This window comes from Falco peregrinus, chromosome 3, assembly GCF_023634155.1.
Source record: "Falco peregrinus isolate bFalPer1 chromosome 3, bFalPer1.pri, whole genome shotgun sequence".
Lineage (NCBI taxonomy): Eukaryota > Metazoa > Chordata > Aves > Falconiformes > Falconidae > Falco > Falco peregrinus.
In genome coordinates, this window is record NC_073723.1 from 113824360 (window position 1) to 113844225 (window position 19866).

The following is a 19866-nucleotide window of genomic DNA, read 5'->3' on the forward strand; positions in this document are numbered from 1 at the left end:
ACCTAGATAAATATTTAGGCACAAGAGCTGTTTTACAACTAACCTTCAAATCTCTTTAATACATTTGTCTTTATTATACTTCTGTGAGGTAATGAAGACTCGCTACCCTCATTCTATTAGATGGGAAAGAAAAGCAAAAAGAAGCTAAGAGACCCTCAACGGTCACATAAAATTCCTGTGATTGAGAGACACAAACCTGCGTTTTTTCAACCCTAAACTGCGGCCTCAACCATCACATTTTCCTTTCTCTGCATATCATAATTAGCTACAAATATGTACTAACATAGCAACTCAGAGGGAACTGTGCTCCTGTAGCATACACTGCAGAAAGTGTCTTGCTTCTAGTGCGCAAAAGTCAATCTCTGTCACTGTGCCTGGAAAAAAATCAAATTGGCAATAACAATGGCTATTGTATTTCTAGGTCTATGAGTTGTTTTCAATGGGTTCCTTCCAAGTGAAAGAGTGGAGCTGCAAACAGCATGTCCAACTTGAGAATGCAAGATGATTGCTGACAAAACCTACTAAGGGTACCTGTACGAGTTAGCTTGAGTTTTAGGTACTACAGACATAAACTGACTTCTGTTCCACTGGTAAAATAATTGTCTGAGAATTTGTATTTTAAAGTTTTCACAGCTAGTACTGCCACAGTATTTCGCGCTCATTTACCATATGCAAATAAACTGCTATCCAATTAATTTCTGATACCCCCGTTTCATCACCTACTTTTGCAGTGGTTTAAAATGTAAGAATCAACCTAAGCTGAACAATCTGTCAAAAACTCACTCTATTTTTACCTGCTTTCTATTCTTCCTTGTGATCACATACTGATCTTAGGCTCTGTGTACCGTTTATTTGGCTACATTGCATCAGAAATGAGAAGTCAGATTTGGAGTCTCACTTGCATCCTCATACCATCAAAACGAGCATTCTAAGGAGGTCACAGCGTTGAAAGTACAGGCATTTTGTATTATTTTTAACAATTGAATAAAATACTTGAGAGAAAGTCTAGAATATGAATGAGATCTCTCAAGGATCTCCTGTAAGATTTTAGAGGTAATACACTTGTGTAAATAAGTCATGATGAAGTACTAACAAAGTATGAAGCGTATACATTTTAAAATGGAGATATCAGGCTCTGCAGCCAACAACCAAGCCACAACATTTGGAGGTTTAATCTAAATTCTGATGAAAACAGAGACAGATGAGAGCCACAGCATGGCTCCTCTTCTGTCAGAGGAAAGCCAGTAGTAAATCGGAGCGTGAATGAACATACGTATCTCAGTCTTGCACTGTGAGGCGATTTATGCACGCGCCATTCTCTCTTGGAGATTAAAGAGGTGATGCAGCAATATTATGCAGTGCTAGCGTGTCCAGAAGTAGTTAAGATTACAATTTAAAATATCTTATAAAACTACTTATCTGCTAGTACGAGGCAGACATCAACAATCCCGACCAGCTTAATCAGGCTGAACAACATCTGAGCCAACCAGCTTCCTGGTACTTGCAAGCAGGACATGCCTTTAACAGCGGCAAGGAACTCGTCAGTCTCGCAGCAGAAACTGCCCAACCTCTTCAGGTTCCAGAGGACCTGGGAAGGGTGTCATGCTTCGCAAACGTGCAGTCCTTTAGTGCACATAGATATACATTTGCCCCACCACATATTCAGATGTAAATAGCAGAGGTACATGTCCATCTCAGCTTTGTAAGAGAAAATGAATGGGAAAGGAAATTAGAAGTGCAGCTCAGGACTATGCTATGAATCATCAGAAGGACTGATACCCACCACTCACTGTGCCATGTCTGTGAAGGGCCAAATCAGAGCGCCACCCGTGACCAACATAGCTCTTTTTTCCTAACTTTGCACCTTTTGTACCTTTGGGCTAAAGGATTCAACTTTACACAACTCCTTGCTGCAGTAGAAAACAGCTTATCTGACTTACTGGCTTTTGGTAGTTTTTCACTTAATGGGCTGGAAAACATTACAATCACTTATTGCTCACAACCACAACCTATTTCCTAGGATTTTAACTTTTTCAGATGAGATTTCCACAGGCTCTGCTGCTCAACAGCCCCACTTCTCAACCTCACCAGCTTAGTGCGGTCAGATACTCTGGGCAGCTGAGGAATCATTGGTCTTGCACCATCCAGAAAAGGAATTTTTCTGGTTAGCAAAGAAGAGCTGAAGAATATTAAGCACAGCATATTAATGCCTTAGGGCTGAGTGCTGACCAAAGAACGGCTTCAGTATTGATCCACTCCAAACAAAGTAAATTCCTCAAAAATGTGCAAAATCCTGTTCCTTTTCTATGCACTCTTCTTAGTGTTTGCCACTGTCACATCAAAGAGGGCTAGATGCTGCTAAAAACCAGGGGTGCTGCCATGGGAATGCACTTCATGCCTGAGAATGGTCAGCTGAACTAAAATTTCTTTCAGAAGCAGATAAAAAAAAAGGCAAAGAGATCAAGAGGATCGTAAGGCAGGATGCAGACACATCACAGCCCTAGTCTGGAGCAGTGCAGCTGTGTCTTTGCACTCAGACTACTGCACTGCTCCAAGCCATTTGCGCAGATGATAATAGTGGGTCTGCTAACAGTGGAAAAAGTAACCAAAAAAAGGAAGAAGGAGGGAGAAAAAAAAGGGTGGGGAAAAAAAGAAAAAAAAAAAAAAAAAGAGGCTCTGGAGTCAGACAGTTTGTGGAAATAGTCAGGGCCCGGAAGCCGTTTATTTCAGAACTTGGTATTGCGAACATCAAGAATTGGGTATCTTAATTAGTGTTTACAATTATCACAGCATTACTAGACATTTGGGCACAACTCTGCTACACAGATACGTTAGAAATAAACAAACAGCAGGTTAAAGAAGACTATCACATGGTATGGGACAGTACACTGCCCTGAAGAAACACCTCCTGCCAGCAGAGCCTCCCCGTCCAGTCCCAATACCTCCCTCTTATCCAAAGACACCACCACACGTGTGTGCCTTTTTTATTCGCATTTCAACCCGAGATGCCGCATCACCCCTAAGATAGAGAGAGACATGGGAAAGCATGGTCAGGTCAGACTACAGGGCTGTAGATGGACCCACCCCCCTGTCGTGGTTTAACCCCAGCCGGTAACTAAATACCGGCTCTATCCTGGCTGAAACCAGGACATCCCACTATCAGTATGCGACCTAAGAAGGTCAGATGCAGTCAGCCAGGCAGTTTGCTGCACGTGCCCAGGTTTATCCACCTGCAGGCAGCCAGGGAACCACGTCTCAGTCATGGGGTAAGACATTTCCTCTGGACTTAAGGTCCCATCATAATTTAGCTATGCGTTACCCACTCATGCTGCACCATTTTCTCCAGGCAGCATGGACGCTGCTGCCCAGACTGCAGAAATAGCTCACTGTTGCTTTACTGCGGGCTATAAGATCAGCATGTTTCTGTAAGCTGACACACAGAGTCACCTGTCTGGTCTGCTGCATCACATCACTTAGTGCCATAACCTGTGCCTCTGGTCAAGCTGATGGAGTCAGGAGCAAAGAGCAACATAGCAAACAGAAAACAGGAACAAGGGGAGGGGAGAATAATGCTAAAAAAGGGCACAGGTCTTAGACACATTAAGATTTAGATATGTGACTTAGAGACCTAGAAACTTTAGCTGCCAAGACTAAGGATTCTTTCCTCCTACACGTCGCCCTGCTTTGGATGAAAAAGGAAGGCTGAATTAGAGCTGAAAATGCTGCAGCTGCCAGGTCCTGCACCAACACCTTCTAGAGTACAGACAGATGTTTGGCAGCAATTTTGCCTTTCCTCCTAGCTTGTGGCCCAAAAGTAGGGGCAGCAGTGTATATGCTCATCCTATGCCTACAAAACCCCAGACCTGCTGGCATGACAAAAGTGTTCAGAGGACCCCTCCCCTGCCTGTGTATGCTATAGCTTTGGTCCCAAATGAGGCTTTACTTCAGGACTGAGTACTGCCCCTTTCATATGAGAACTCAAAGAGGCCCTAAATATACTTGCAGGTGACGGCACACCTGGAATCAACTGGCAGGTTATATGTGACAGCACACAATTTTAAAAGTATTTATTTAAAAACCAAAAAAAAGTCATATACCACAGCTCCCTGCTTTCACGAGTGGAGTCAGTCTGGAGCGATCAGCTGGCTATTAATTGTATAAATAATTTGTCTATAATACATCAATACATACTTTCTATAGTATCTAAGCATGATTATTAGCTTCACATAATTTCAGCATACTTGAAAAATATTCATAAAGCCAAAATAAAACACCACTATTTTCATATTCCGCTCTTGCCCTCACCCTCTGACACACCCAAGGTCAGTTCACTAGGGCATGCAAAGCACAGATGCAGGAAAGGAGGAGTTAATAGAAAGGAAAGAATTGGATATAAACATAGCATATTTAGAATTGTAAAGGGCCACAAAGGCATCAGTTTGCATGCACTGATGTCAGCAAAGTCTTCAGGAAGACCAGAAGTAGCAGAGCAGAGATGCTTACTTGTTTGCTGACTCTGGCTTCTCCCTCAAGCCCCCTATAGTCTGCAGAGTTGCTCAGAAATTTAAGAGTATAGCCCAAGTATCCTCTTATGCCCAGCCACACTCACTGGTAGCAAACGAAAGACAAAAGCACGGGCCTGGCAGACATACAGGCACTGCTGTCCCAAGCTGCAGCTGCGTCAGTTCCACTGAAGCACAGCAACATCGTGTTATCAAAAATCTCATCCAGGAAAAGGCACTTAATGAACGCACACTGGCCCCTTTGTGTATCCAGCTCTGCTGGGCTGGGTGCAAGATGCTTTGGAGTTGGCAGATCAGCCGTGGCCGCTGTGAGCCAGTCAGGTGCTTTGGGCTGGAGCAGATTTGATTTCAAGCAACACGCAAACCTGCCATCAATCCCTCACCACTTCAGCTCCATTCTGTAGCATCATCCTCTGGTCCAGACACCAGCACACAGCCAGTGGGAGAAAAACAGCACCTGAAATTAGAGGCTTTTGGGCTAAAATCCTCTAGACCTGTTGAGTTAAGATGTTTGCATGCTCTGGCCTGCACAGCTGGGAGAATCCTCAGGCAATAAAGCTGCATCTGGGGACCACAGGTTCCTCTGTGGCCTGAAATAAGAGTCCAGCTAAATGAAAACAAGAAGCTCAAAGCACTGATCAAGTGGTTCTGTATGATTTTGTGGCACCTGTGTTAGTAAGTTACTAGCCCTTTGTAAGCCATCACCCCCTTCAGCAGAAGAAAACATATACCCATGTGCCACACAAAATAGCACCTCAGCTTCATGAGCATGGTAGCACTGTGCTCAATGCTGGACTTGCACCAAAATACCTGAGCTGGAAGCATACATCTTCTGCTGGACTCACTGTGGGGGAAGCAACCAGGCAGAGTTAGATGATGTATCTAACTGCTGAGCTGTTTCCTAACTGAACCTCAAGTGAAAAATACAAAGTTGGCAAAGAACCTTCCATGCAGAACTACAGCACGGCAGAGTGTTTAGAATAGCCTCTTTGGCACTGAAATCAAGTATTACAGGAACACTTGCAGTAAAGGCGGTGGTGGTTTGCCCCCCCCCCCCCCCCCGAAACAGTCAACAGTAAAATGCCAGTAACTTATAACTGATCTTCTTCAGGCCTAATTGTCTAAGGAGATACATCTGGTACAGATCAAATGCCAGCAGTTCATAAATCCAAACACATATGGGAAAAAAACCTTTCTCCTTCTTCCTTCCCTCTCCTCCAAAAGGTCAATTGTCCTCTACCATCAGCAAAAGCACGTGAGACAAAGCATGTGAGAAAAGCAAAGAGGAGACTGTCAGCATCAGAGTCTCTAAAGGACCAAAATTCAGCTGCTGCAAGTTTGTTTTTGAGGCTCTGAGTTTTTTTCTTGGTTTTAGCAGCAGCAGCAGCACAGACAAGCTGAGGCACCAAGGAGTGGGAAAATAAGCTGAGCAAAAAAACACCTGAGCAAAGACAAAGGCTTCTTTGGCATTAAAATGGAACCACCATTCAATATATGTTTTGTTATTTTGTTTCATCTCTGAAATTTTTCCAGTTCTGAGTCTGAAAGTCACGAACAAAGCACCACAGAGCCAGGGTTTCAGTTGTACAGCTTGGCCACAAAAAAAAAAAAGTAGCTTTCTGGTGTTCTGACATATAAAATTAGTTGTAAATACACTTAATTTGTATTAATCTGCATAAAATGTTTGCATGTCAATTGCAGTTAACATATCTCCCAGAATAAAAGATTTTAAGTTCAGTATAGATTTGCATTTGCTGTGCCAACAGAGCTAAAATATTCCCTAACAGTATTATTCAGGCTTCACAGTGTAAACCCCACTCCTTGCCACAGTTCTGCTGGCTGCCTGTTCCTAATGTCTAGTGTGCATCCTCCCCATCCCATCCAACACTGCACTGGAAAAAAGACAAAGAGAATAAAAGAAAAGATCAGGCACAGGAAAACAATGTAACAACAGCTGGAAGACAATCTTTTGGGTCAGCACTGAGAACACAGAAGAGTAGACTCAGCCTTTGCAGATGCTGGATTCCTTTTGTGGGCAAGTAAGTAAACAACTCTCAGAGCAGCATCATTCACAAGCACCAGAATGAAGAAGGGTGTTCTGTTTGCTTGGAGGTGGATATTGCAGTTATCTGAAGGCACCAGAAACAAGTTCTAAAGGAGGACACATATCAGAAGCAGGTTGTGTCCCCCCTTCTCATGCCAGTTGTTAAGTTACAGGCACATGGTCCTTCAGCCAGGAGCTGTACCTTCCCATGACACAATCAACTTTGCTTATTGTTAACAAATCTCTACAGAGCTTTTGTTAGTGCTACCTTTCTTTTTTCACAATGAATACCGGGTTTAATAACAATAGCTATGAAAAGCTATGAAGTGTCTTTGTTTCCTTTAAAAAAGCTGCAATTTCACCAGCATCTGCAGCATCCAGTAGTGCCTGAATCTTTCAGCAAGAGATGCAAATACTTCACAGTGAGAGCTCCATTCTCATTATTTTAGTAGAGTTTATACATAGGAAGATCAAGACACCCAATTAACTTGTATTAGTGTGGCAAGTGTCATCGTGCTATTCTGAACAGAAGAAAATAGCAGGCCTTCTGTAACAATGCTATTTCCTCTTGGAAGACCCAAATTCAAATGAGAAGTTCAGTGGACTGCCTTGCAAAAAACAGTGCAGGATAATCAGACTGCTTATCCTAAGGGCCCCCAAGAAATTAATCCTACAAAAGCCCAAGCAGCTGAAAGCTCCTTCCTCCTCACACAGTAACATCCAGTCATCCCAGCTTTCAGCAGAGGACCGCCAGGCACTCAACTCCAAGTCACAATTTCCAGACCCTTCTCTTCAGCAGCTTTAGCACCGATGCCAGACATCAAAAAAAGAACCCCTCCAAATAACAGGAAAAATCCACCTCTATTGCCATTCAGTCCCACAGCAGAGGCTCCCACCCCTTCCTACAGCACATCCTCCTAATCTAGCACAGGTATCTATCAGCAATAAGGAAAACACTGACTGAATAAATAGCGATGTATAAAAACAGCTGACCATATACCATAGCATGAGGCTATTAGCCCTGTATTTCTTTTCTTTCTAAGGCTATAGGAGTAGAGGAACATTCACATTTTTATCCATTTGTGGGTTTTATACACATGCTCCTCAGGGGGGTGGTGGGGGGGTGGGTAAAAAACTCAAAACCTGCATGAAAGCAATGGCCACGGGTAGATTTGAAAATTTAGCCTAAAACAGCTGAATACATTCAGATATTCAATCAAGACACCCTGAGCTACATAACCTTTTAAAGCACCCTTTTAAATAAATTAATGAAGGTCAGTCCAAAGCACTTAAGGACGCCTCTCCATTTAAAATAGGAGTCGTAGGAGAATGGCAGAGTGAGAACATGCAGTTAAGTGATGCTACACAGTGGAAGGCAAGAAGAACCAGGTTACAGACTACATGCGGTCCCCTCCTCGCACGCCTGTACACCATGCAGAGTTACTACAGCCCACGTTACGAGGACTCGAATCCAGAGGCAAGTTCCCATCAGTTCGAAATTAAAATGACCAGCACCATTAGAAAACTGAAGGTGGCCTGGGCCCCATGGTGGATCAAGGCAGAGGATTCCTCTGTGCCTGGCTAAGGATGGACAGGCAGTGAGAAGAACCAGAAGGACAGGAGAAGCCAGAATCTCTTTGGCTGGAGAAGCAGAATGGGGAGGAGGCTGCATTTATGGAGCAGTTTGTGAAGCAGCTGCTGGAAGAACAGGCTTTGGGAAAGTTGTATATTTGCATTGCTGACGCAGGATTCAGGAGGAAGGGAGAATGGAGGCAGCAGGAATAGCTTCCACGGCTAGCACCAGCAGTGGAAATGCTCCAAGCAGCTAGCACAGTGGGAAAGAAGGATGGGGAAAAAAAATTATGTATAGAAGGAAGACAATATCTTCACTGCTTATCTAATTGATAAAGAAAAAAAAAAGAAACAGAGGAAGGGGAAATAAAAAGAGGAAAGAGAAGCACCAGTCGCAAAGAGTTCACAAGGCTTTTTTTCCTCCTTCCCCCAGCGTCACTGCTCTGGCTCTGACCTTCGGGGCCGGTATCTCCGATGGCCCGTTGACTTCCGCGTGGCCACTGCTGCGGTGAAGCCCACCAAGCAGCACAAGGATGTGGTGCCAAATTTGGCTGTGTCTAGCCAGTTGGCTGTTTCCGTCTTCAGGTACCTCTCAGCTAAATGCAGGCTCATCACTACAAACCACAAGACTGAAGCAAACGCATCAATTCTCCGGAGCCTGCAAGACCAAAAAGAAACCAAACGTGACACAAGGTAAGAGTTTAAACACCAATGAACCCCCTTGGTCCTGGGCATGGAGATGGAAGGTGGAGAGGGTACACACACTGAGCAGGTTGTGTATGTCCCTTACTACAGTTGTATCATCTGCAACCCTTCCCACTGCTGTGGCAAGTGCCCGAATAGATCAGTCCCATTTTCCACCAGATTACAGAGCTGCACAGCAAGCTTGTCATTCACAGTAATTCAAGCTTAAACTGAACGAACCAAGGAACACATCCAAAGCAAGCTCTGCCGTCTCCATCCAGCTGACTGGCAACCCAAAGAATTACAAGGAGAACTGTGCTACCTAGTACTGCATGTGCTATTCTGACAAATGTTTACCCCCTGGCTCACCAAGTCAAGACAATGCAAAAGACCTCTGACATAACACATTTTCCTTTAAGTGAAACAGAAGAGAAGAGCACACCCACCTGATCCGTCCAGCTAAGAACATGGCCAACAAGCAGGTGAACAGCCCAAGGACAGCAACTGCCATCTGGTGATTCTTCCCGTAAGCCCATGCGGCACTCAGGTTCTCCACCATCTGTTCTGGGAGCAGGCGAAGCAGCTCCCGCCAGCTTGCCACTGTCACAGAAGTGTCATTTTCCAAGTCTGCAAGCGAGCTTGTGCCAGTCCTGTTCCGAATGGACGCTGGACCAGAGGAGAGAGGAGCAGGGACTGCTGTGCTGAGTGAGAAGGGGTCGCTTGACCCATACAAGGCCATCAGAACGAGGAACGCACAGCTGAGGAAGGCTAAGAACCGCAGAAATATCACCTGAGCTGGTGTGGTTATGGAAGCAGAAGAGGAGAACGAACATAAATTCTGCAGAGGAAGGGAGAAACACCTTGTCAGAAGCTGAATGAACTGTAGTAAGGTTTTGAAACGGTGCTTTATGAAACACTTCCAGACTGTATGGTTTACTGGACAGTTTTAATGAAGTCCTTTCTTAGTCTCTGTACTGGGCTTGACACCACACAGGATGCTGTAGATGTAGCAAAGAGCAACAGCAGATCTATGAGCAGAAGCCAAGGACAGGCAGGGCAGTGAGGCAAGAAGGTCATAATTCACCTCCCATCATTCTTCTTTCCCGCCCCACCATGTACTCAGTAGGTTCCTGCACTGCACCCATAAATTTGCTTCCGTACCTCCCCTTTTCTGCCTTTCCCACTATCTTCCTGCCACCGTTATTATTATCACATTGGACTTGCTGGTGTCATTCGGTACAACTGCCAGAAGGTAAGAGGAAAACCTCAAACTAATGTCAGGAGCATCTGCGGCAACTGTCCTGTGCTCTTCTAAACTTCTGCTGTGCACCCAAGCTGCTGGAGTTAAGAGAGCCTGACGGCCACTGCCTTCCTTTCCTGGCAGCAAACCCAGGTGCAGAGGTACCTCATTCTCTGCACTTCCCCTTAATTTCCCTCATCTCCTTCCCCGTGTACCTGAGTAGGGGACTTGTCTGTTTCACGGCATTTGAAATGGTGGCTAAGCAGCAGCGCCCGGAGCTGCCGATTCTGATGTTTTATGTAATACTCCACAGCAGCCTGGCATGGACGGCACAGCTTGTAGGTCTGCTCCAGATGGTGCTTGTATACCTCAATCTCCTCATCATATTTGCCCTGGTGAGAGAACAGGAGAGTAAAATGTAGGTGAGAACTGCAGGTCCCTCACCAGTTACACTTGGTAGTGACATGCAAGCAAGGTGTGCTTCCAAGTCTCCAGAGGAACAGCCCCCTGAAACCAGGCCTGAACAGTGACCAACCTGGAGGCCGGCTATACAACCAGCTTTGCATACAGCTGACCCAGCCTCCATGTCCTAGCAGAGACAAAACAGCTCTTGGAGAAAGCTGCTGTGGCCCAGTTTCAGGATGTTCGATTTCTGTGGCCTCATTTAGCTGTCTTTGTGGATACCTTACAAACCCAACACAGAAGACGATACTAAAAACTAGTACTGCTCTTCCCCTCCTCAAATGAGAGGGCACAAAAGACCTGTTGCCCCTTCACACCACCGTGCCGGAGAGAGACAAGCTCCCTCCAAAACTCCAGCCCCAGGCTCAAAGGCTGTCATTGTCTTAAGACCCTGCTGAGATGAGCTCCATAAATCATTAACAGCACTCATAAAAACAGTGAGTAGGGCCCAAGGCAGGTTTTTCAGCATCACTACAGTGGACCCATCACTTATCACAGAGGGTTCTAGGGCTCTTCTAACTCCACTCCCAGCCTCTGTCAAGATCCTTACACCAAAAGCATGCAGATGAAAGCCGGCAGCTTCTTTGGGAGAGGGAAGCAGAAGATGCATTTTAGCTGCCCAAGGGCTTGCTGCAGTATTTTCATAAGCTCCATCTGCCGGAACCGAGACAGAATCGCATGGGCGAGAACAGCAGCAGCAGGCTCACCCCGACTGGACAGGCCAGCAATGCTGAGAGGCTACCGCTGCCACTGACACACGCATCTAACCACACTGGGTAACACGGTCCTGTGTTTCTTAGCTGGCACAGACACTGCGGTTCACTGAATGCCTGAAAAAGGGCCAAAGGCTCGTGTTACTTGAGCTAGGGGATAGGTCTGGCAAGAGGCAGGGACTAGAAATAAAGCTGAGGAAAGGGAATCAGCTGAAGATGTTCCCATTAAGCATGACCAAATTTAAACCTGTTCTCTGGGAGTCATCCTGATTAAACTCATTACAATTACACAAAGCAGACTGGATTAGGCAGTCCAGAAGGTGAATGCATCCCACTACAGTGCCATCATACAACCCCAAGGCTTGACCATGGTTGAAAGCTAAGGAGTGCAGCACTGAATCCTCTGCACGAAACTTTGACAATCCATAAAACTGTGAGGGAGAAACCCTGCTATCCTACCCTCCATGCATACTAAGTAATGGGAAGGCCAAGAGGCTGCTCAGCAGGAAATCCTGCTGCTATAACTGTAAAATCCCTTTGCCCTCCTAGGAAGAAATGCCTAACCACGGAGATGATGTGGCTGCACAGGATTCCTCTCCCGCTCCACTAGTAGAAGTGGAGCAGCACAGCCAAGGCCTCAGGAAAAACAAAATCTATTAAGGCTTCCAGGTGACGAGTGGGCTGTTGTGCCTACCAGATCCTGTAAGTTCAGCTGGGTCAGTGGTAAGTACTGGAGTTGTAAGCTGACCTCGGCAACATGCATGTTAGGTTTTGGGCTCAAGGTTCAACTTCCACTGTCTATCTAGAACAAGCCATGGTAATCTGGCTTTGGAGTAGGATCAGGTAAGTTTGCAACACTAATCACCAATCTTCTCTGCACTGCAGTGCCACATACTGCTTGCAAAGACCACTGGAGCATCATTCCATAGCACACCGAAAAATTCCTATCTCCCCTGCTTACTAGGCTGCAGGACAGATTAAACAGAGCAGGAATAGCAGATACACACAGGGGAGTGCCTTAACCAACATTTTCCTGTGAGGCCAGTCCCTAAGGAACACTTACCTCCTCCCTTGGTGAGAATGAAGCCAGCTGTTTGATCTTTGTGGTTTGATGGTTGTTGCATTTCTTACAAAGCAAAATTTGGCTGCTCACCCACTGCTGTGGTTTAGTAGGATCACAAAAAGTTGTACCACCTGACACAACATGGTTAAGGTGTTCCATGTATTGAGCAGGGATGGGCTTGTTGTAGTCTCCATTCTGACAAGAAGCAAAAAGGGTGGCAGGAGGGAAAGCAAACATCAGATTGTAAAATCAAAGCCAGGTATCCCCCTGGTTGCTAACAAGATGCCCGACGCTCTGTCAGGTGCGCTATACTTCATGCATTCACCTATGTAACAAAAGTAGTAAGTAAAAAAAAAAAAACAAACCAGAAGAAAAAACTCTTCAAACCACCTCTCCACTGCTCTGTACACCTATTGCAAGCAGCTGGTGCTGGTGGATTCTGGCTTAAGACAGGCTTTATTTATTTAATACCCTAAATAGAGCAATTCAGCTGTTCTAAAATACAAAACCAGAGAATTATTCCATATATTTTAAATAATAATAATTCTTAAAAGATACTGGTGAAAATGTCAAGGCCCTTTTTGCCCTTTGAAGCAAGAGGGGAAAATTTGTCTTTATCATTCTATGTCAGCACACCCCAGTACAGTGGATTCTTTCTCCAATTTGATCAAGTGATCAGCTGCTAAGTTCATAGGTGTGCAGTACAGCGCTGCCAGCTGTCAAAACACTGGGTATTCATCTGCACTGGGCCTGCACCATCTCAAATGAGGAGCAGGGTTTTCCCGCAACCACTCTGCCACAGGGCATGTGCCTCCCCAGCCACCCTTCAAGCCATTTGTCACTGTACCTCTTGGAACCCATTGTACTGCTCACAGTTGGGGCAATCCCAGCAGTTGCGATTCCCATACGGCACTACCGTGTCCTGATTGCAGAACCAGCAGTTCACCGTCACATGTGTGGGCTTCTTCCTGTTAGGAAAGGAAACGCGTCAAGCATAAACACTGAACTCAGCTGACGTACAGGGAAGCGACGGCTTTCAAACAGGGAAATGCAGGAGAGGCTGGAATAACAATCAGTCTTCCCATTCAGTATGTTAAAGGATACGACTCAGAGTAGTCATTTTGGCAATGAAAAGATGGACTGTTAAAGTAGAAATAAATTCTGCCTGATGCTCCTATCTTTGTGCTAACACCATGGACATGCCAGAACTTTAATTAAACAACCTCATGAATAACCTCACTGTTTTTCAGAGGTGTACTGGGGATGCAAGCCCTGTCCATAATCAGCATTGTTACTATATGCAAAGGGTGCAGTAGCTGCTTACTTACTACAAAATGCATTCATAGAATCCTTCTTAATACACAGGATTTTGGGAGATGGAAGTTACAGTCCACAAGAACTGCATATGGTGGTACTCAGAAACCCAGAAAGCAGGCACATGGTTACAGTTTTATGTGCCCTGCTTGTTAGAAATTTTTTCAAGGACAAAGGTCTATCAAATCATCCCAAAGTTCAGGCACTGGAAGTAGCTGTTTCTTCACAGTTTTAGATACATATGGAACTGAGGAATCCACATGCCTTCCCCAGTTTTTATGCACTGGAACTGATGAGATAAAGACTAGAGACCTGGATCTATGAGCCCCTTGTTTTTTAAAACAATCCTGTTAAAACAAGTCACTACAAGAGGACAGCTGTGACATGGCCACATCACAACAGATTGTGACAGATGTTTGAGCAAAGAACTTCAGTGGCCTGGACCCCTGAGCCTGCGTGCTGACAAAGGTCCGTATTTGTCTTGAAACTTGGTGCAATACCCAAGAGGAAGCTTCCTCGCAGGTCAAAGCAACACAGCCCAGCTGTCTGGGTTGATCAGAACCAGGCCCAATCACAGCTCCAAGGCAGGGCAGCTGTTCAGGCAAAGCCCAGGCAGGGACTGGCTATGGCAGCTATGCAGGCAGATGGATCCAGCTGCCACCAGCCCCATTTTCTGCCTAACCATCAAGGGGTCAGCTGGCTCCCGCTGGACAGCAGTGAAAGCAACTGAGCAGGGAGGCTCACTGAGGGCCTGGAAAGCAATTAACAGCAGCTGAATTGCTCACCAGCTGAGAGTAACTTCTCCCTGCTCTAGGAAATGTTCTCTGGTGCTACAATACTCTGTAGCAAAACATCTCCTGAATGCTGCAGAAATGTCGACTGGCACCCTCCAACTGAATGGGCAGGTGGTTCTCTCCTTAACTAACTGGCTTCTTTCTCAGCCATCACCTTTATAGCTGGATGCCCACAATTGAGACTTCTTCCCTACTATTTCAAGACCATGTCTTGAAACTTGGCTCATAAAATATGAAACCCCCAAGTGATGCTTGAGCATCCTGTTTAAGTACTAATGACAAGGATAAGCTTGAAAGCACCAGAAAAGAAGCCTAAAAAGCCAGAGTGCACCAAGGATTCCCTGCCAGATGCTGAAAGAAAATGGCTGGAGCTACTAGGGTGACAAATTCTTATCTCAAAATAGATGCATAAACCCACACCCCTCTTAAAATGAATACTGGCTGCTCAACTTTCTTCATTGCCAAGGGGGCTCAAAACAGTAAGTGATCCAAGCTAAAAATACCACTATTGAAGCTGACAGGCAAAAAAACCCCAGCCCCCAAAATCCAAAAAAACTCGTAAACCAAACAGAAACCTAAGCTGCTCATCCAAATTACCCACAAGCTACCAACGTTGAAAAGCCAAGCAAACCGTGTGTTAAAGCAGCCATAGGAAGGGTGGACAGCTACACCTGTTGGTACTAGTTTCATCTCACTATCGTAGGTGTAAAGGCTATGGAAATATAACATATAGGCTTCGGCACATTAACCACCAAGATACAAATTCTACTGCACCTTCAGCATGGACTTTTGATAGCAAGCCCCACCTGAACTCCACCCTCTGATGTAGGTTATTGCACGGGTCCCAGGTACCGTAGAAATTGCTACAATCCCACCCTCATGCCACTGTAGCACCATCCTCTGGCACCCATGGAAATAAGACAGGCCACACTTCAGTCTCTACCTGCCACCTTAACTTCTGTGACATGACAGAGTAGGTAGAAGCACTAATTTCAAGGACAGCACAGAAACGGAAAGCACAGGCCAACAATTATTAAAGCATGCATGCTACAAAGCAAAAAAGGGACCAGTGCCAAACTCTTATCTGAGAACTTGCTAGCATCAAGAGACCAAATCCTTCGTATACTCAAGACTTTTCTATCTTTCCTAAACAGGATTCCATTTCTCACTCAAGGCTGAGGAAGTGCTAGCAAGGTTGAAACAGCAGCCATTTATTCTCAAAAAATATGTAAAAGAAATTGCTAAATCCTGGATTACTTGGGTTAAAAGCAATAATCCTTCCTTTTGTGAACTTATAATCTGTTGCCATAGAAACAGTTGCAGAAAAAAAATCGTAAGTTCCCAACCTGCTGGATGCAAAAAAAAGAGAAGAAAAAACACAAAAGGTCAATTCAGGCAAGAACGTGTAGGTAGGGTGTTAATTTTCTAGTAGTTGGGCAGGACTTTAAAAACAAAAAACAAGTACTGCATTTGGAAATGTACTCTCAAATAGAGATTTAATGACTTTGGAACTATATACGCCGTGACTGAATTCAGGCAGCAGCTGAACATAATAAGCTAGAGCACACACTGCTTCTGAAGTCAGACATTCTGTTATGAGACAGACAACGCAAAACTAAGCATTTACCATGTGCTGAATGCCTTGCAAAACACTAGGCAAATCATCCCTTAAGGAGTTCATAATCTAACACTGTATTAACTTGAACTAGCTTCACTGGACAAAGAACCACCCTGCAAAATAAAACCCGAGCAACAAGAAGTGACTGAATGAATTACTACACAGAGAGATTCCATTAACAGATGACTTCCCATGTCAACTCAATATGTAGCCTGCACACCCATACAAGCTAAAAAAAATCCCAGTTTGTTTTTTTTTTTTTTTTTTAAACAAACTGGTTTACAGGTAGAAGATTTTTGTCTAAGACGCTGGGGGGGCACATATCTGGAGTAACTCAGTTACGAGATCGACATCTAGATGTCTGATACTGCTCAGACATGAGAAAATATTGCTTTGTGAGAGACTATCAGACTCTTCTGCTAGCAAAAATCAGACTGCAGGTATACCCATTGACAAACACTGTTGAGCAACTAGTTTGCGTCTCTCATGTAACATAAGAGGGAACTTGCATTCCTTCCAACTCCCAACACTCTCCACTAGTCCCCATTTATACATACATTTAAGGTCACGCTTCAGTCCAGACTTTTAATTCATTGCCAAAACAACAGTCTCCCTGGTAAGTGCAGGTCAAATCAGTTACCTGCTAATAATAAACTGGATTTCTAAATATTTTTGTTTACATCTATTCCCCCCCTTCCTTTGCTGCTAGGTCAGAAGGTGAAGATGTTTGGTTTTTCACATTCTTAAGAGAGGCCACAGGTGGACGTGCAGTTAGGTTACCCTCATCCTCTGCCAAGGATTAAAAGAAAAAAAAACAAACAAACAGTTCTCCATTGAAAGAATTTGAAGCAACACTCCACTCTGGCAAGTGGATTACAAAGCCATTATACAAACGTCCGTGCCAACAAATCTGAAGGAAGAAACACGAGGAAGGGGAGCTCTTTTGCACAGATCAGTTTTGATCAGAACACCATCTGATGGCAGTTGGATATAACCAAGCTGCCAATGCTCCAAGCTACAGACCAAGCCCATGGCACAGTACGGCCAGGATGATCCAGTCAAGAGGAGCACATCAAACCTGATACAGACCTCAGCTTACGGTTAGGAAGCTCCTGGGCAGCAGCGCACCGAGCTGCCGTAATTCCCAGTTGTGCCCGTGTCCATCACCTGTCAGTGAAGGGGTCTGCCAGTGCAGACCCAACACTAACCCCACTTTCCAATGTGAGAAAAACACATCACAGCTATCTAGATTCCAGCAGGCAAACTGTATCATAGATGCATTTGCTCAGAATTAGCAGCTGTAGACAGCGTTGAAGATTTAGCCACAAGACCAGATTTCTAGTACAGCATCATAGGCTGTAATGCAGCCGATCCTTTCCCAAGAGTCAGACTTGGTGCCCTAACAGCGACAGATGCTCAGCAGACCTGGGTAGGGACGTGGACCCAGGCATAACCACCTCCTGTGCTGTCCCCCTCAAAGGCTGTCTTCTATGAAACTGCAGCTTTTGCAACTTCTAATAGAGAATACCAGCCATCAGGACAGGACCCTCTAGAAAAGGTGCCTCGTTTTGCCATGTCTGTATCCATGACTGGCTTCTCAACTAAATGAACTAGCTGCACAGCAGCTCCCGAGTTCCCACCAACCTCTTCCAGAGCGAGCGATGGCTTATCTTGACTTCACTTGTAGATGGAGCAACCTCTGCCATCACTGACCCAGAGAATCCCCAAGGAAGGAGACCCTCATGGGGTGCTCTATGTTGGTACTGACATGTCAGTAGCTAACCATCAGGAGAAGGCGGAAATGTGGCTACAGCTGCTGGTTTAAACTCAGCCACCCAACTTCCAACAGCATGTAACAAAGAAGTAGCCAAGCCGTGATCTTGAAAAAAGACAACAAAACATGTCAAGAGGTTTTGTATCTGGCCCAAACTCACAAGGTTTAAGGAGTTCCTCTGCATATTCAGGCATCAGATCTTTTCTCTCCCTGATACAAAAAGCACAGGCTTAGATGCTGGCACAGTTACAGCAGTGCAACCCCACATATTGACAGTGATTCCAGAACTACTTTCTGCTAAGTTGTTCTGATCTATTTTATTTCCCTTTCTACAGGGGGTGGTAAAAGCATCATGCTAGATGCATAAGTGCACTCACGCTGAAAATGGAGCGAAGCAGAGCTGTATCATAACGTTAACACCAAAGATAAAAGCAGCAGCATGTCTGTGGATCGCTCCCTTATAAAGCCGTCCTCCTTGATGACTTTGGAAGATACATTTAACTAAGGCAAAGTAACACATCAGGTAATATCAGAACAGTACTGGAAAACACAAATACATAGCCTCAAAGAATTACCGAGGTCACCTCCTGGAAATATTTACAGCTCACCAGCAGTTTTCAAGGGCTTGGGAAGAAACGATTTCCATTCTAGAGACCTTCTGATGAACTCAATGCGAACCAAATCCAATCTCTTCCCCTCACAAGACATGTTAGCCTCAACTGGGTCAAAGAACTGCTGCCTGCTTCACTGGGGATTGCTTTAGGCCACCAGTATTCCTTAGCTGCCCTAAAAATGCCAAGTCTTACACATGGGCTAATATGCCGCTGATCATTTATCTGGTTATATAAAGAGCAAATGCTTTAGAGCAAACCGGAAGTACTTCGCCTCGGATGCAGAAACATGCTTCCATTTCTGAGTGCCAACTTGAAGCAAACCTAAACACGTGGAGCCCTTGGGAGCACCTTTTTCTCCAACAGCAGCACTCGATAGCTGAGTGGCCTGCTCAAGTCTGTTCTGGTCTTATTCCGTATACTCCTACGTTCATCCCAAGCTATGCAAAATCAAAATCAGTCCAACTGAGCTTTACTCCTTTTATGAAATCTGTGTCCTGATTTCTCTCCTGGTACTTCTCGAATTTTGTTTTCCATCGGTCTGTTCTAAAGGTCAGGAATGCCGCCTGCAGCTAAGGAGCGGAAAGACCGACAGATTTCGGTCGGCCGCCGGTAACGGCCTGCACTAACGGCGCGGGTGCCGCCCCGGCCCGCACCCCGCATCGCCCCGGCCCGCACCCCTCCCCGCCCGGGGCCCGCGGCGGCGAAGCCCGCCCTGCGCCGCCTCGAAGGCGCCGGGAGCCGAGGGGTGCAGCCCCGGCGCCCCGCGGCTCCAGCTCCAGCGCACGGCCCCGGCCCCGCGGGTCGCTGCCGCCCACAAAGGCCCGGACAGGCCCCGGGGACGCGGCGAAGCGCGGCCGGCCGCCCACCCGCCGGCTCCGGCCGCCGCTGCCAGCTCGGGGAGCTCCCCAGCGCCCGCGCCCCGCCGAGGGGAACGAGCCGGCCGCGCCAAGACCAACAGATTTCGGTCGCCCGCCGGTAACGGCCTGCGCTAACGGCGCGGGCGCCGCCCCGGCCCGCAGCACCCGCCCGCCCGGCCCCTACCTCCGCGCCAGGCGGTAGAGCAGCAGCCCGGCGGCGGCGGCGCAGACGGCGGCGCCCAGCCCGGCGGGGCAGCGGCCCAGCAACGCCGCGGCTCCCTCCATGCCGGCCCCGCGCGGGCCCGCCGCCGGCGGGGGCACCTCGGCGGCGGCGCTTTGTACGCGGCGCGGCCGCCCCCCGCCGTCGCCCCGCCCCTCGGGCCCGGCGGGGGCGCGCGCGTGAGTCACGGCGCGGCGCGAAAGGCCGGAGTCGTGCGGCGGCGCCGTGAGTCAGCGCCGCAAAGGCCGAGATCGTGGCCGCGGGGGCGGCCCGCCGGGCTGCTGCCCTTCCGGGGGCGGGGGGCTGCCCGTCGTGCCTGGCCCGGCGCCGACGGGACCCCGCTCCCCGCTGCTGCTTGCTCCCCGTGCTTTTTT

At 46.6% G+C, this 19866-nt stretch overlaps 1 protein-coding gene across 2 annotated transcripts in view; it reads right to left on the reverse strand.

Moving 5' to 3' along the window:
• TMEM201 (transmembrane protein 201) overlaps positions 1–19837 on the reverse strand; it is a 29253-nt gene extending 9416 nt beyond the window's left edge. Inside the window, exons 1-6 of one of the 2 annotated variants that reach the window (XM_055798714.1) lie at positions 19457–19837; positions 13149–13269; positions 12302–12496; positions 10279–10455; positions 9270–9661; positions 8594–8797 (exon numbers count right to left, since the gene is read on the reverse strand). In XM_055798714.1, coding sequence (XP_055654689.1) covers positions 8594–8797; positions 9270–9661; positions 10279–10455; positions 12302–12496; positions 13149–13269; positions 19457–19557 — 1190 coding nt within the window. In that variant the 5' untranslated portion in view covers positions 19558–19837. The remainder of the gene's footprint in view (positions 1–8593; positions 8798–9269; positions 9662–10278; positions 10456–12301; positions 12497–13148; positions 13270–19456) is intronic. The other variant, XM_055798715.1, reaches the window with a different exon arrangement.
• Between the last annotated feature and the right edge of the window lie 29 nt (positions 19838–19866).